Here is a 13590-nt window from a genome sequence, read left to right as displayed (position 1 = left end):
GCAGGGATTAGTTCAAATTGAATATACGTCTCGAGTATAAATCCAAAATCTTCTACTTGAAGAATAACTTGGAAAATGTAAATATATTATTATCTAAGATGATATGTTATACTAATACATAACAAATATATAAATTAGAATGGATTAATTATATAACCTTTCTAAAATAATCTAGTGGCTTTGGATTGCGGGAGAATGTGTAAGTGTTGGGTTAAACAGTAAATCCATTCAAGTCACACATTGGATAGTAGTAAGAAAATATAATTGGAGTAATAATATAAATAGAGATAGTTAGTTTACGTTTTATACAGCAAAATGTAGTCTTTTGGGTGTATTGGGGATTTGGGTATTTGTGTTTCTAAAGGTGAGGGTAAAATAGTTTGTTGGGAGGTTTTTCTTTTTTTCCCATCAAAAATATCAAAAATAGTTTGTTGAGATGGTTTACTATTTTACATTCAAAGGGTTTGCAGTTTTTCCGTCCAAACAAATAGTTTGCAGAAATATTCTACCAATTCTTTAATAGGTCAACTTTCCATGGTTGACTTGTTTTGTTGACAAAAGAAGGCAACTTTTCAAAAGTGATAATTAAATAAAGAATTTTAAATTATTTTGCATCATAAGCTACAATCGAGAAAAAACCCTTATCAACTTTCATTATAAACTCCTAGAGCAAAAATTTTGTAGATAGAAAACGAATCATCGATGAGAGATCTTCCTTTGTATCCTATACCATTTTTCCCCATGGCTAATTCCTTCCTGATCTTTTGGATCCCGTAACTAGTAATTACTATGGTATGATAGCAACAATGAGGTCCATAGCAACAATGAGGTCCGAGTTCTTAATCTCTAACGGGACCGTAGTAAACATTACCCTGCAAGTTGTAAAAAATTTATCAAAAATTACAATGGATAGATGAATTTGATTAGTTAGAAAATAAAAATTAAACACATAAAACCAGTTTCACCATCATTTTGGTCTCTCACACATCCCAAATTTAAATCTTTAAATTTCTTAAGCTTATTAGAGTGTCAGTCCACTTGATACAAGTGATCACCGGTGCATGGAGTAATTTTGAATGAATATACGTCTCGGGTATATATCCAAAATCTTTCACTTTAAGAATAACCTAGAAAATGTAAATGTATTATTATTTAAGATGATATATTATACTAATACATAACAAATATATAAATTAGAATTGATTAGTTATATAACCTTTCTAATATAATCCAGTGGCTTTAAATCGCGGGAGAATGTATAAGTGTTGGGTTAAATAGGTGATCAAAAAAAAAGTGTTGGGTTAAATAGTATATTCATCCAAGTCTCACATTGAAAAGTAGGCAGAAAATAGAATTAAGGTAATAATATAAAAAGAGATAGTTAGTTTAAGTTTTATACACAAAAGGAAAATGTAGTCTTTTGGGTGTATTGAGGAGTTAGGTAGTTGTGTTTCTAAAGGTGAGGGTAAAATAGTTTGTTGGGAGGGTTTTCTATTTTTACGTTCAAAAATAATTTATTGAGAGGGTTTGCAGTTTTTTTGTCCAAAAATTGCAATTCAGATAGGGTTTGCAATTTTTCCCTTCAAAAGTTGCAATTGAAAGAGGGTTTGCAACTTTTTCGTTCAAAAGTTGACATTGACAAAGGTATATTTATAATATTTCAACTAAATACTAAATTAGGAAGACAGATAGTTTGTAGGAATAGTCTATCCATTCTTTAATAAGTCAATCTTCCATGGTTGAATTGTTGACAAATGCCAACTTTTCAAAAGTGATAATGTAATAAAGAATTTTAAACTAATTTGCATCATAAGCAACAATCGTGAAAAAACACTTATCAACTCCCACTAGTAATGTACCATTATAATTAGTATGTCCACTAATGTGGAACATAAATTTTTTAGATACAAACGAATCACACCATCTTCCTTTGTTTCCTATTCTACTAATTTTTCCATAGCCAGCGTCACACCATTTTTCACCATGGCTAATTTTTCCATAGCCAGCCTCCAATATGGAACGCATTACTTCCTAATCTTATGGCTCCCATAACTAGTCATTACTATGGCATGATAACGACAATGAGGTCCGAGTTTTGAATCTCTAACGGGGCCGTAGTAAACATTAGCCTGCAAGTTTTAGAGTTTATCAAAAATTACATTGGATAAATGAATTTGATTTTTTAAAAAATAAAAATTACACACATAAATCCAATTTCACCACCATTTTGGTCTCTCACACATCCCAAATTTAAATCTTTACCTTTCTTAAACTGTTTAAAGTGTCAGTACTCCACTAGATACAAGCGATCACCGGTGCATGGAGTAGTTTTGATTGAATATATGTCGGAGGTATATATCCAAAATCTTCCACTTTAAGAATAATCTGGGAAATCTAAATATATTATTATCTAAGATGATACGTTATACTAATACATAACAAGTATATAAATTTGAATAGATTAGTTATAATCCAATGGCTTTGGATCGCGGGAGAATATATAAGTGTTGGGTTAAATAGTATATTCATCAAAGTTCCACATCGAATATAGTAGAAAGAAAATATAATTGGAGTAAAAATATAAATAGTGATGGTTAGTTTAAGTTTTATACACAATATCAAAATTTAGTCTTTTTGGTGTATTGGGGATTTGGGTAGTTATGTTTCTAAAGGTGGGGGTTAAATAGTTTGTTCAGAGGTTTTTCTATATTTTCGATTTGCAATTTTTCCGATCAAAAGTTGAAATTGAGAAAGGGTATATTTATTATATTTCAACTAAATACTAAATTAAGAAGACAAATAGTTTGCAGGAATAGTCTATCCATTCTTTAATAAGTCAACCTTACATGGTTGACTTGTTGGCAAAAGTTGGTTAACCTTTCAATATGTCCACTAATGTGGAACATAAATTTTGTAGATAGCAAACAAATCATTCCTTTGTATCCTGTTATGCTAATTTTTCCATAGCGAGCATCACACCATTTTTCACCATGGCTAATTTTTCCATAGCCAGTGTCTAATACACAACTCATTGCTTCCTGATATATTCTGGCTCGCGTAACTAGTAGTTACTATGGCATGATAGCGACAATGAGGTCTGAGGTCTGAATCTCTAACGGGGACGCAGTAAACATTACCCTGCATGTTTTAAAATTTATCAAAAATTAAATTGGATAGATGAATTTGATTTGTTACAAAATAAATATTAAACACATAAAACCAATTTCACCACCATTTTGGCCTCTCACACAGTTCTGATTGAATATATGTATCAGGTATATATCCAAAATCTTAATCTTCTACTTTAAGAATAACCTAAAAAATATAAATATTATCAAAGATGATATGTTATACTTATACATAACAAATATATATATATATATATATATATATATATATATATATATATATATATATATATATATATATATATATATATATATATATATATATATATATATATATATATATATATATATATAGAATGGATTAGTTATATAACCTTTCTAAAATAATCCAGTGGTTTTGAATCGCGGAAGAATGTATAAGTGTTGGGTTAAATAGTATATTCATCCAAGTCTCACATTGATTAGTAGGAAGAAAGTAGAATTTGAGTAATAATACGAACAGAGATAGTTAATTTAAGTTTATACCCAACAGCAAAATATAGTCTTTTGGGTGAATTGGGGATTTGGGTTCGTAGTTATGTTTCTAAAGGTGAGGGTAAAATAATTTGTTGGGATGGTTTTCAATTTTTCCGATCAAGAATAATTTGTTGAGATGGTTTTCTATTTTTCCGTTCAAAAATAGTTTGTTGAGAGAGTTTGTAGACCCCTTTTTCGTCCCTTAACTTTACCTCGGGGTCCATTTTGGTCCTTCAATTTTTAAAATGTTCAAATAGACCCCTTATCTATTAAAAAGGTGGCACGTTAGTCCTGTCCGTTTACTTGATGCAAACAGCCGTTAAGCAATGTATACGTGGCGTATGACGTGTATATGTTTTACACGCGTGGCATGTTACGTGGCATATGGTATTACCAAGATAACCAAAGACATCATGGTTAATAAGGATTTGGCTATACCACTAGGCCATTTCGCATTTTGTTAACCATATTTCTTTCTGTAATTACTTATTTAAGTACTGCAACCATTTTGTTTCAACTAAAAAATCTTGATTATTATTATTATTATTATTATTATTATTATTATAAGTATTGTTATTACTATTATTATTATTATTAGTATTTTTAGTATTTTAGAATAATAATAAATGGCTGCAGTATTATTACTATTGTTACTATTATTATTACTATTATTATTATTACTATTATTATTATTATTACTATTATTATTATTATTACTATTATTATTATTATTATTATTATTATTATTATTATTATTACTTTCACTATTATAATTTCACTATATTATTTTATTATTATTATTATTACTATTACTATTATTATTATTATAACTATTATTATTATTATTATTACTATTAATATTATTATTATTATTATTATTAGAATTTTGGAATAATAATAAATGGCTGCAATATTATTACTATTATTACTTTTACTAATACTATTATTATTATTATTATTATTATTATTATTATTATTATTATTACTATTATTATTATTATTATTATTACTTTTAATATTATTATTATTATTATTATTATTATTATTATTACTATTACTATTATCATTATTATTATTATTATTATTATTATTTGTAACACTCCACACATATTTGTCTAGAATAATATGCATAAAGTATTATAAATGGTTCATAAGACAACAAGTACATAATGTTTGCAGCGGAAAATAGAAGTACACGATTACAAAAGCCGAATGTATCATGGCCAAAATACATCATGTAAGTACATATCCAAAATACATAAACTAGCAAGCACGATAAGAACTAGAAGAATGTCCAAGCATCGCCAAGAGATCTAATCCATCTTTCCCTTACCGCGATCTTGCCTCGAACCACCTGAAAAATAAATAATTGGAATGGGATGAGATTACTAAATCTCAGTGAGTCCGCCTATCCTATTAGTCCACTCGGATCTAAAGGGAACATACAAAAATACACGAATCCACCATGGATTCGGGGTTACTCTCACTTCCGGTACAAGCACGGAGTAAACAAGCGACTCGTCCACCATTGGACTTGTCTCAAGCAAATACACATTGTATAGCAACCAAGTATGCAAAACCCGCATCCATAACGGGGAATCCAGAAGTACGTTAATACCACTAGACTAAGTTACTAACACACCCTCGGTGGGTTCACCCACGCCTATATGTCAAGAGACTTACACAAGCACCCTGCAAGAATGGTTAAACGGGTTCGCACAAGCCTACATGGCTGCGAGGTGACCTTGCCTAAGAGGCGACACCGTCCCATTAACCATCTGTACGCACGTGGTGTTAACAGCAAGTGTAACACGCCGTCTCGACGCATGAGCCCATCCGGGTAGGAACCTAATGATGTAGCCTACATGGCATCATTAGAGATGGTTTACCTGTTATGCGTAGGCTTACTTAGCCGCATAACGCCATCATACCGAGCACGCGAGTGTGTATACAGCAAGTGAGTAAAACGCCTCCAGGCCCTCACAAGCACACTGCAACGGTAGTTCAGGTATGTGCCTCTGGGATCCAAGATCAGGGCAGTCCCACAGACAACTCAAGGACCCGTGGTCCGAATCGTAACTTAGTACCTGGTCTACTTCGATTCAGCACACGTACATAAACAAGCACTAAAGCACGCAAGCACACAAACCCGATTATTTAACCGAAACAATGGGCATTAATAGAATGATCATAATTCATCATAATATAGCATTCTTATTTCAGCATAACATGGCAGTTAGAAATAATGAACTAATTCAGTCTAATTATACGCAAGTTACATAGCATCAGTGTCGCACTTTAACTGAAGGTATGTCAGATACACCGGAAAATAATATTCAAACACCGATACTAATTTTCCTAGATAGTACACTCAATTAGCTTTCTAACGGTATATGGCACGCGTCAATCGGACGTACGAAGCGGGAGATATGAATTTCCCAAACTACTGAATTTTTCCTTCTGCGCCCAGTGTAACCGGTTACACCAGGAACCGTAACCGGTTACGGTCACGCAAAATGCCCAGATTCTCAGTTTTTCAACAGTGTAACCGGTTACACTCAAACCCGTAACCGGTTACACTGAACCAGAATCATTTTTCTGCATTTTGGGAGCTCTAAACCAGTCCCAAATAACCTATAGATGATCCCCTGCATTACTAACCAGATTCCCACGAATTTAAAACATGCATTGTATTCAGAATCATCAACCAACAAGGATTTAAGGCATTACAACACAATTAGATTCATGGATTCATTAATTATCACACAATCCCTAAACCCCCAATTAGAACCCCAACATGCAAACCCCAAGTTCACTAACTATGAACTCACCTTAGGAGGAGATGAAGATGATAAAGATGGAGCTGAGAGCAGAAATCAGATGATAGAGGTGAAGCTTGGATGGATTCTGTTGCATGCAAGGATAGAGCTTTAATCAAGTTGGAACTTTTCTCCTCTTCCTCTCCCTTTCCACGTTTTCCTTCTTCTTCTACTACTAAAATTCTGGTTTTGTTTTAAAAGGTTAGTGACATGGATCCAAACAATGCCCTAACTTTTATTTAAGAGAGAAAATACTATAATTCCCTTGACACACATACATTTAGCTTTATTTCCCAATATCACCAAATATATGGTTTACATTAATATAACTCCTAAAGTCCTCTACTATTAACATAAGTAATAGACTTTTAGGGAATATTAATACCGGGTATTACATTATTACTATTACTATTATTATTATAATAATAATAATAATAATAATAATAATAATAATAATAGAGATAATAATAATAGAGATAATAATAATAATAGTAATAATAATAATAATAATAATAGTATTAAAAATAATAATAATAGTATTAATACTAAAAATACTAGTAGTAATAATAATAATACTAATAGTAATATTAATAATATTAATAGTAATAATACTACTAATAATAATAATAATAATAATAATAATAATAATAATAATAATAATATGACTAACGCAGTAGTTAATAATAATAATAATAATAATAATTATTATTATTATTATTATTATTATTATTATTAATGTAGAAGTAAAAGAAGTCAACTAATGCAGTAGTTAATAAGTAGCTGCAGAAAGAAAAGAAAGCAACCAAAATGAGCATAGCCTAGTGGTACACCCAGTTGTACCATAACTAAAATCTGTTGAGTTCAAACCATGGTGAAGACAAGAGTTTTAGAATAATTTTTAGAATTTTCAGGAACTTGGTGACAACATATGCCACATCATCCTGCCATGCGTGTAAAACATAGCCTCGTCAGACACCATTTGAACATTTTAAAAATTGAAGGACCAAAATGAACCTCGAGGTAAAGTTAAGGGACGAAAAAGGGTATTTTGCCTTAATTTAAGTTTATACCCAACAGCAAAATATAGTCTTTTAGGTGAATTGGGGATAAAGTTAAGGGACGAAAAAGGGTATTTTGCCTTAATTTAAGTTTATACCCAACAGCAAAATATAGTCTTTTGGGTGAATTGGGGATTTGGGTTCGTATCCGATCAAGAATAATTTGTTGAGATGGTTTTCTATTTTTCCGTTCAAAAATAGTTTGTTGAGAGAGTTTGTAGTTTTTTCATCCAAAAATTGCAATTGAGAGAGGGTTTGAAATTTTTCCGTTCAAAAGGTTCAATTGAGAGAGGGTTTGTAATTTTTCTGTTCAAAAGTTAAAATTAAGAGAGGATAAATTTATACTATTTCAACTAAATACTAAATTAGGAAGACAAATAGTTTGTAGGAATAGTCTATTAATTCTTTATTAAGTCAACCTTCCATGTTTGATTTGTTGACAAAAGTCAACTTTTCAAAAGTGATAATTTAATAAAGAATTTTAAATTATTTTGCATCATAAGCAACTATCGAGAAAAAACCCTTATCAACTCCCATAGGAATCTACCACTATATTTATTGTGTCCACTAATGTGGAACAAAAAATTTGTAGTTTTTCACCATGGCTAATTTTTGTTGATAATAAAACAATATTTGGGGCAAACTGACAACTTTATTCACTGCTAGCAATAGAGCTTAAATACGTTGTCTGACTCAACTTTACCACTACCCCATTTTCCTTAATTTTAGAGGCCACTTCTAAAATAACTAACCTGCATAATAAGTGAATTGAATGACTCAAACTTACTTTCCCAAAACTTAGGCAGACTCAGCCATACAAATAACTAAGTTGACCAATAAAAATGACAATACTAAGATTCCAACAACAATTTTTTCATAGCCAGCATCCAATATGCAACACATTCCTTCCTGATCTTCTGGATCCCGTAACTAGTAATTACTATGGAATGATAGTGATAATGAGGTTCGAGTTCTGAATCTCTAATGGGGCCGCAATAAACATTACCCTGCAGGTATTAAAATTTATCAAAAATTGCATTGGATAGATGAATTTGATTTGTTAGAGAATAAAAATTAAACACATAAAACTAGTTTCACCACCATCATGGTCTCTCACACATCCCAAATTTAAATTTTTACCTTTCTTAAGTTGTTTAAAGTGTCAGTCCACTTGATACACATGATCACCGATGCATGGAGTAGTTCTGATTGAATATACGTCTTAGGTATATATCCAAAATCTTCTACTTTAATAATAACCTGGAAAATGTGAATATATTATTATCTAAGATGATATGTTATACTAATACATAACAAATATAGAAATCAGAATGGATTAGTTATATAACCTTTCTAATATAATCAAGTGGCTTTGGATAGAAATCACAATGGATTAGTTATATAACCTTTCTAATATAATCCAGTGGCTTTGGATTGCGGGAGAATGTACAAGTGTTGAGAGGGTTTTCTATTTTTCCGTTCAAAAATAGTTTGTTGAGAGGGATTGCGGTTTTTCCGTCCAAAAATTGCAATTGATAGAGGCTTTGCAATTTTTCTATTCAAAAGTTGCAATTGAGAGAGGGTTTGCAATTTTTCTATTCAAAAGTTGCAATTGAGAGAGGATCTGTAACAATGACCTAATCACCAACATTCTGATCACACAGACAAACAGTTTTGGAAGACACACTTCCATGACAATACCTAGCCAAGTCTCTTGACTATGAACCATAACTTGGAGTTACTTCAAATATTCCTCCAAGAACAATACACCTCTTACCTACAGGCTTCGAGGTAGACACTACATCTCTTGCTTCACAGCTTCGAGACAGACATGGTGATCTTTCCCACAAGTCTGGAGATTCATCCTTGACAAACCCTATAATTCTACATCTTGAGCCGTACAAACCTAGGTTACAAACCCTTCTATTTATAACCTATACCCAACTGGATTTGGGCCTTCAATCACAGCTAATTTGTTGTTACAAGATAGTAGTAACTTCTGCTACAAACAAGGTCTTCAATATCCTAGTTTCCGAATATATCTCCATATTTAGAAACTATATAATCTTCAAATATTCTGATTGATTCTTCAGACCCTTTAAACATATAACACCTTATATGATTTCCATAATATTCAGAGAATATTCTGCATTTGTTAAAGTGAAACTGAATCTCATTAATCCAGCTCAGCAGGTGCGACGTCAATAGCTATTCTATAGGACATGTTATTGCATAACATGTTCCAATATTTTATAGGACATCTTCTTGTTGTACATGTTCTGTAGTTATGTTCTATTAGCAAGTTTAACATCCTATTCTACATCTCATTATTCTACATCTCATTATTGTTGCTATTATTTGTTTTACAAAAATTAAGCCAAGGCTAAAGAGAACTTACACCTTTTATGTTATCAACTTTGATATATGATAGAATAGTTAGTTATCTTTGCCTTTTATGTTAACTTTATTTTTGTAAATGCATCACCAAGGCAAATACTTAAATGTGTACTTTGGTAACATGGATTTGAATTTGAAGTTACAGAAATGAATTAGTTGTCTAAAGCTAAAAAAAATCTTATATTGCACAAGTTGAAGAAGAAATAAATTATTTTTATTCCAAAGTAATGGATATATACAAGCCAATATATATCACTATGCACACAGAATAAATTAACATAGACTAAAAAAGACACCAAACCACACATGAAGAAAGTATATATGAATAAACAACACATAATTTTTTTTATCAGGCTTGAGGATTGTAGCATTAGAATAAAACAAAGAGTTTCTTTGGAGCTGTTCCAGTTGCCCTGTATTTTGCAGCCACCTCCTCTGCTTTGAGTAACTCTTCCCCTTTCTTGGCCTCAATCACAGCCCTCTTTTCTTCAGCTTTCTTGTGAAGTAATGCTATTTTGTTCTTCATTTTCTCTGCATATTCACCCTTTTTCCTCTCAAGTTGTTCCTATTCACAGTGAAAAGTTTAAATTATTTGTTTTTCCATATTTTATCACATTCAATGTCATGTTATAAGCTTGTAAAAGTAAGTTCTTACCTCAAGTTTTCTCAATTCAGCTTCTGTTGCAGCTTTCTTACTGTTCTCCCATGCGGTAATGGTTGAAAGTTTTCTCTGAGCCCTGCTCATTATATTCATTTAAATTAATAAGCAAAGCATGTTGAATAACTCAGAAACAAGTCATTAACTGATAAAATAACATGAATATGTGATGTTATGGTAATAAGCTTAACTTGGCAAAACAAATAGCTAATACCTATTTGAGCTGGTATTAAATTTCTAGGCAATTTGATATTTTATTATAAGGCTAGCTATTGCAATGACTTAAGATTGTTTGGATTAACTTATTTCAGTTTATTCCCTGGCATAAGTTACTCATAAGACATGTTTGTACTCTGTTTTCAACTTATTTTGCATAAGTTCTTCAACAAGCTTTTTCATGTTTTATGCAAAACTTCTTTTTCCTCATCTGCATTGCTTCCTAGTTATGGTCAGTCAATGAAAGGTCCTAAAAGTTTGACAGAACTAAAAAAAAGCACTTAAAGTATGAAAAAAGCAATAAATGATGGAAGCTCTTCTTACTTGTTCTCTGCTTTAGACTTTTCACTTTCTTCCCATGCTCTGACTAGTGACAGCCTCTTTTCTGTTGCAACTCTTTCAAGCACCGCATCTGAAGAATGAAATATCATAGCTTGTAATGTTAACATATGAAATGCCTAAAGGGAAGAATCTAATAATTCTAAAAAAAATGAATAAATTAAAGACACAGACACACTAGACACACCTTTGTTTTAGATGTGTCGTTACAAAGCTCTAAACCAATATCAAATATAAAACTAAACTCTAAAAGGAAAGCAGTGACACAAGAATGCCAAGGGACATACCTCGGTTGATAGAGCCCTCTTGTGGTTTCTCTTCAGCAGCTTCATCAGTCTCTGCTAGTAACCAAATTAAACAACAGAATGATATTAGTGTTTCTTTTCTCCCTTCAAATATGCAATTTTTTGTCTGCGGACAAAGTGCTAATGATCACTCGAAACTGACACACACAATCATGACTATCAGAGTTTAAACCCTCGTAATGGAGTTCAGCTTAGCAATATCGGCTTCTATCAATTGAGTTAGAATTTAAATACTGCACACAAATTTTCATTTGCAAAAAAGGATCTTTATTTGAACGCCAAAATCATAGTTAACATGCAGTTGGTTGGTAAACACAGAAAAAAAATTGAAGATATAACTCTTCTCAATTGAACAATCAACAGACAAATTCCAGCAAAACAAAACTTACAAAAAATACAAGGAAACCCAAATAAAAAATAATCAACCATGTCAGAACTCACATAAAACTTGGCCAGTAAAAGTAAAACCCCTTCAGAAAACACAACAGGACAGGACAGGTACTAATTTCATATAAAAAAACATAAAATATTCCCTGCAATTTAATATAATCTAAAAAAAAAATTAAAATTGTTAAGAAAACAGACACTAAAAGACAAAGATAATCCAAAAATTAGAGGTTCGAATTCAATTTGCCGTTAAAACTGCAGAATATTTGTAACGGCAGGCCTCAACTGTTTCTCATAAACAATATATAAGCTAGAAAGTGTTCGTTTGCATCAAAATTACCACGAGAAACGCTAAAAACAACGAAAAATGTACAAAACACGGCTAAATTTAAAAAAAAAAAAAAAAAAACTTGCGAAACAAAAGAAAATGAATTTGATTTTATAATAAAGAAAAAAAAAGATTGATAAAAGTGTCATACTCTGAGTCTGAGCTACAACAAGAGCTTTGGAATCATCAACAACAGGAGGAGGAGGATGAGGAGGGTTATGATCTAGATGATCAGGTTGTGGAATTACAGATTTCTCCTCAGTCACATCTTCCTTTGGTGGTGGTGGAACTGATAAAGGATTAGATATTGTTGATTCCGTTTCAATCTTTTTTGGTTGCTCTTGATCTGTCATTTTTGCTACCACAAAGTGATGTTAGTTGTAACGAATTTTGGCGAATTATATTTCGTAACAAAATTAAAGAGTAAGTAAGTGTTGGAATGGAATGGGGGATAGAGTTGTTGAGATATTATGGTTGAAGAAAAGAAAGGTAACTGTTATGTTACTGCTTAATAATTATCTACAAATTCTTAAAGTATATCTTAGCTGGGTAGGGTTTGTTGGTAGGTACTCTTGTGCGTTGGCACAGCGCATCAATAGCGATGGATAGCAACAATTAAAATATCTTCTACTAATATTATTTTTTTGTCCATAGTCAAAGTGAAAATAATTTCTAGAAATTCACGGTCAATGTTTATATTTTATTTACTATATAAATTTATATATTGATTATTTAATCAATTTTAAAAATAAATATTTTAATATATTATAGAATAAAAGAATATTTTATTATTAATTTAATACAATGAAAATAATGAACTGAATCACTCGTTAAGAACGAAAAAAATAATATTAATATTTTTTTTATCCATAGTGAAGATAGAATGACAATAATTTCTAGAAAATCATGGTCAATTTTTAGATTAAATTTAAATTTAAATAATCATATTGATTTTTATCAATTGACTTAAAAATTAATCTTTATTTTTTGTGTGACATATTTAGGGTATTACAATCGAATATATCTACCAACTAAATTGATTTAATGAATATATTTTATATTTTAATTAATATAAAAAATTAATTTTATTAAAAATATGAATGTTTATATCCTCGGTCAAACAAAAATAAATCTTTCTGATATTTTTAGTTAAAAATTGTTTTTAATATTTATTAAAATATTTACTTTTTATTAAATTTATTATATTGATTATTTAAAAACAACTTTTTTATATTATATATTAGAGTGACTGTTATTAATTTGATACAATGATATATTTTTTTTCATAAATGAGGAACTCGAAAGAGAGCATATGTCTAACAAGCAATGAAAGAGTAAAAGTTATCGGTTTCGTTTACGGAACTTAATGTTTTTTTTCTGTTTAACTAAATATAATTTTGTCCCTACAAGATATTGATAAATTAATTTAAGTAATTATA

At 30.6% G+C, this 13590-nt stretch overlaps 1 protein-coding gene across 2 annotated transcripts; it reads right to left on the bottom strand.

Moving 5' to 3' along the window:
• Positions 1-10110: 10110 nt before the first annotated feature.
• On the bottom strand, positions 10111-12678 carry LOC131635194 (remorin-like). Of its 2 annotated transcripts, none has more exons than XM_058905795.1 (5): positions 12303-12678; positions 11419-11472; positions 11117-11204; positions 10574-10655; positions 10111-10483 (listed from the first exon to the last, which is right to left on the bottom strand). In XM_058905795.1, the coding sequence occupies exons 1-5, from the start codon at positions 12502-12504 to the stop codon at positions 10289-10291; spliced, it is 621 nt and encodes a 206-aa protein (XP_058761778.1). In that variant the 5' UTR covers positions 12505-12678; the 3' UTR covers positions 10111-10288. The 2 variants fall into 2 exon arrangements, with proteins under 2 accessions (XP_058761778.1, XP_058761779.1); XM_058905796.1 differs by having other exon boundaries at positions 11419-11469; positions 12303-12674.
• Positions 12679-13590: the final 912 nt, after the last annotated feature.

Source organism: Vicia villosa, unplaced genomic scaffold (genome assembly GCF_029867415.1).
Source record: "Vicia villosa cultivar HV-30 ecotype Madison, WI unplaced genomic scaffold, Vvil1.0 ctg.001440F_1_1, whole genome shotgun sequence".
NCBI lineage: Eukaryota > Viridiplantae > Streptophyta > Magnoliopsida > Fabales > Fabaceae > Vicia > Vicia villosa.
Note: the sequence above shows the minus strand (reverse complement) of the source record. Positions and strands in the feature narration are given on the sequence as shown.

Bases quoted from the DNA above. Each gene is read 5' to 3' on its own strand.
- LOC131635194 (XM_058905795.1), bottom strand. From the start codon at position 12,504: ATGACAGATCAAGAGCAACCAAAAAAGATTGAAACGGAATCAACAATA. The intron at 11,473-12,302 runs GTATGACACTTT...TTTGGTTACTAG, and splicing joins TGTTGTAGCTCAGACTCAGA to CAGAGACTGATGAAGCTGCT. The intron at 11,205-11,418 runs GTATGTCCCTTG...TTCATTCTTCAG, and splicing joins AGAGGGCTCTATCAACCGAG to ATGCGGTGCTTGAAAGAGTT.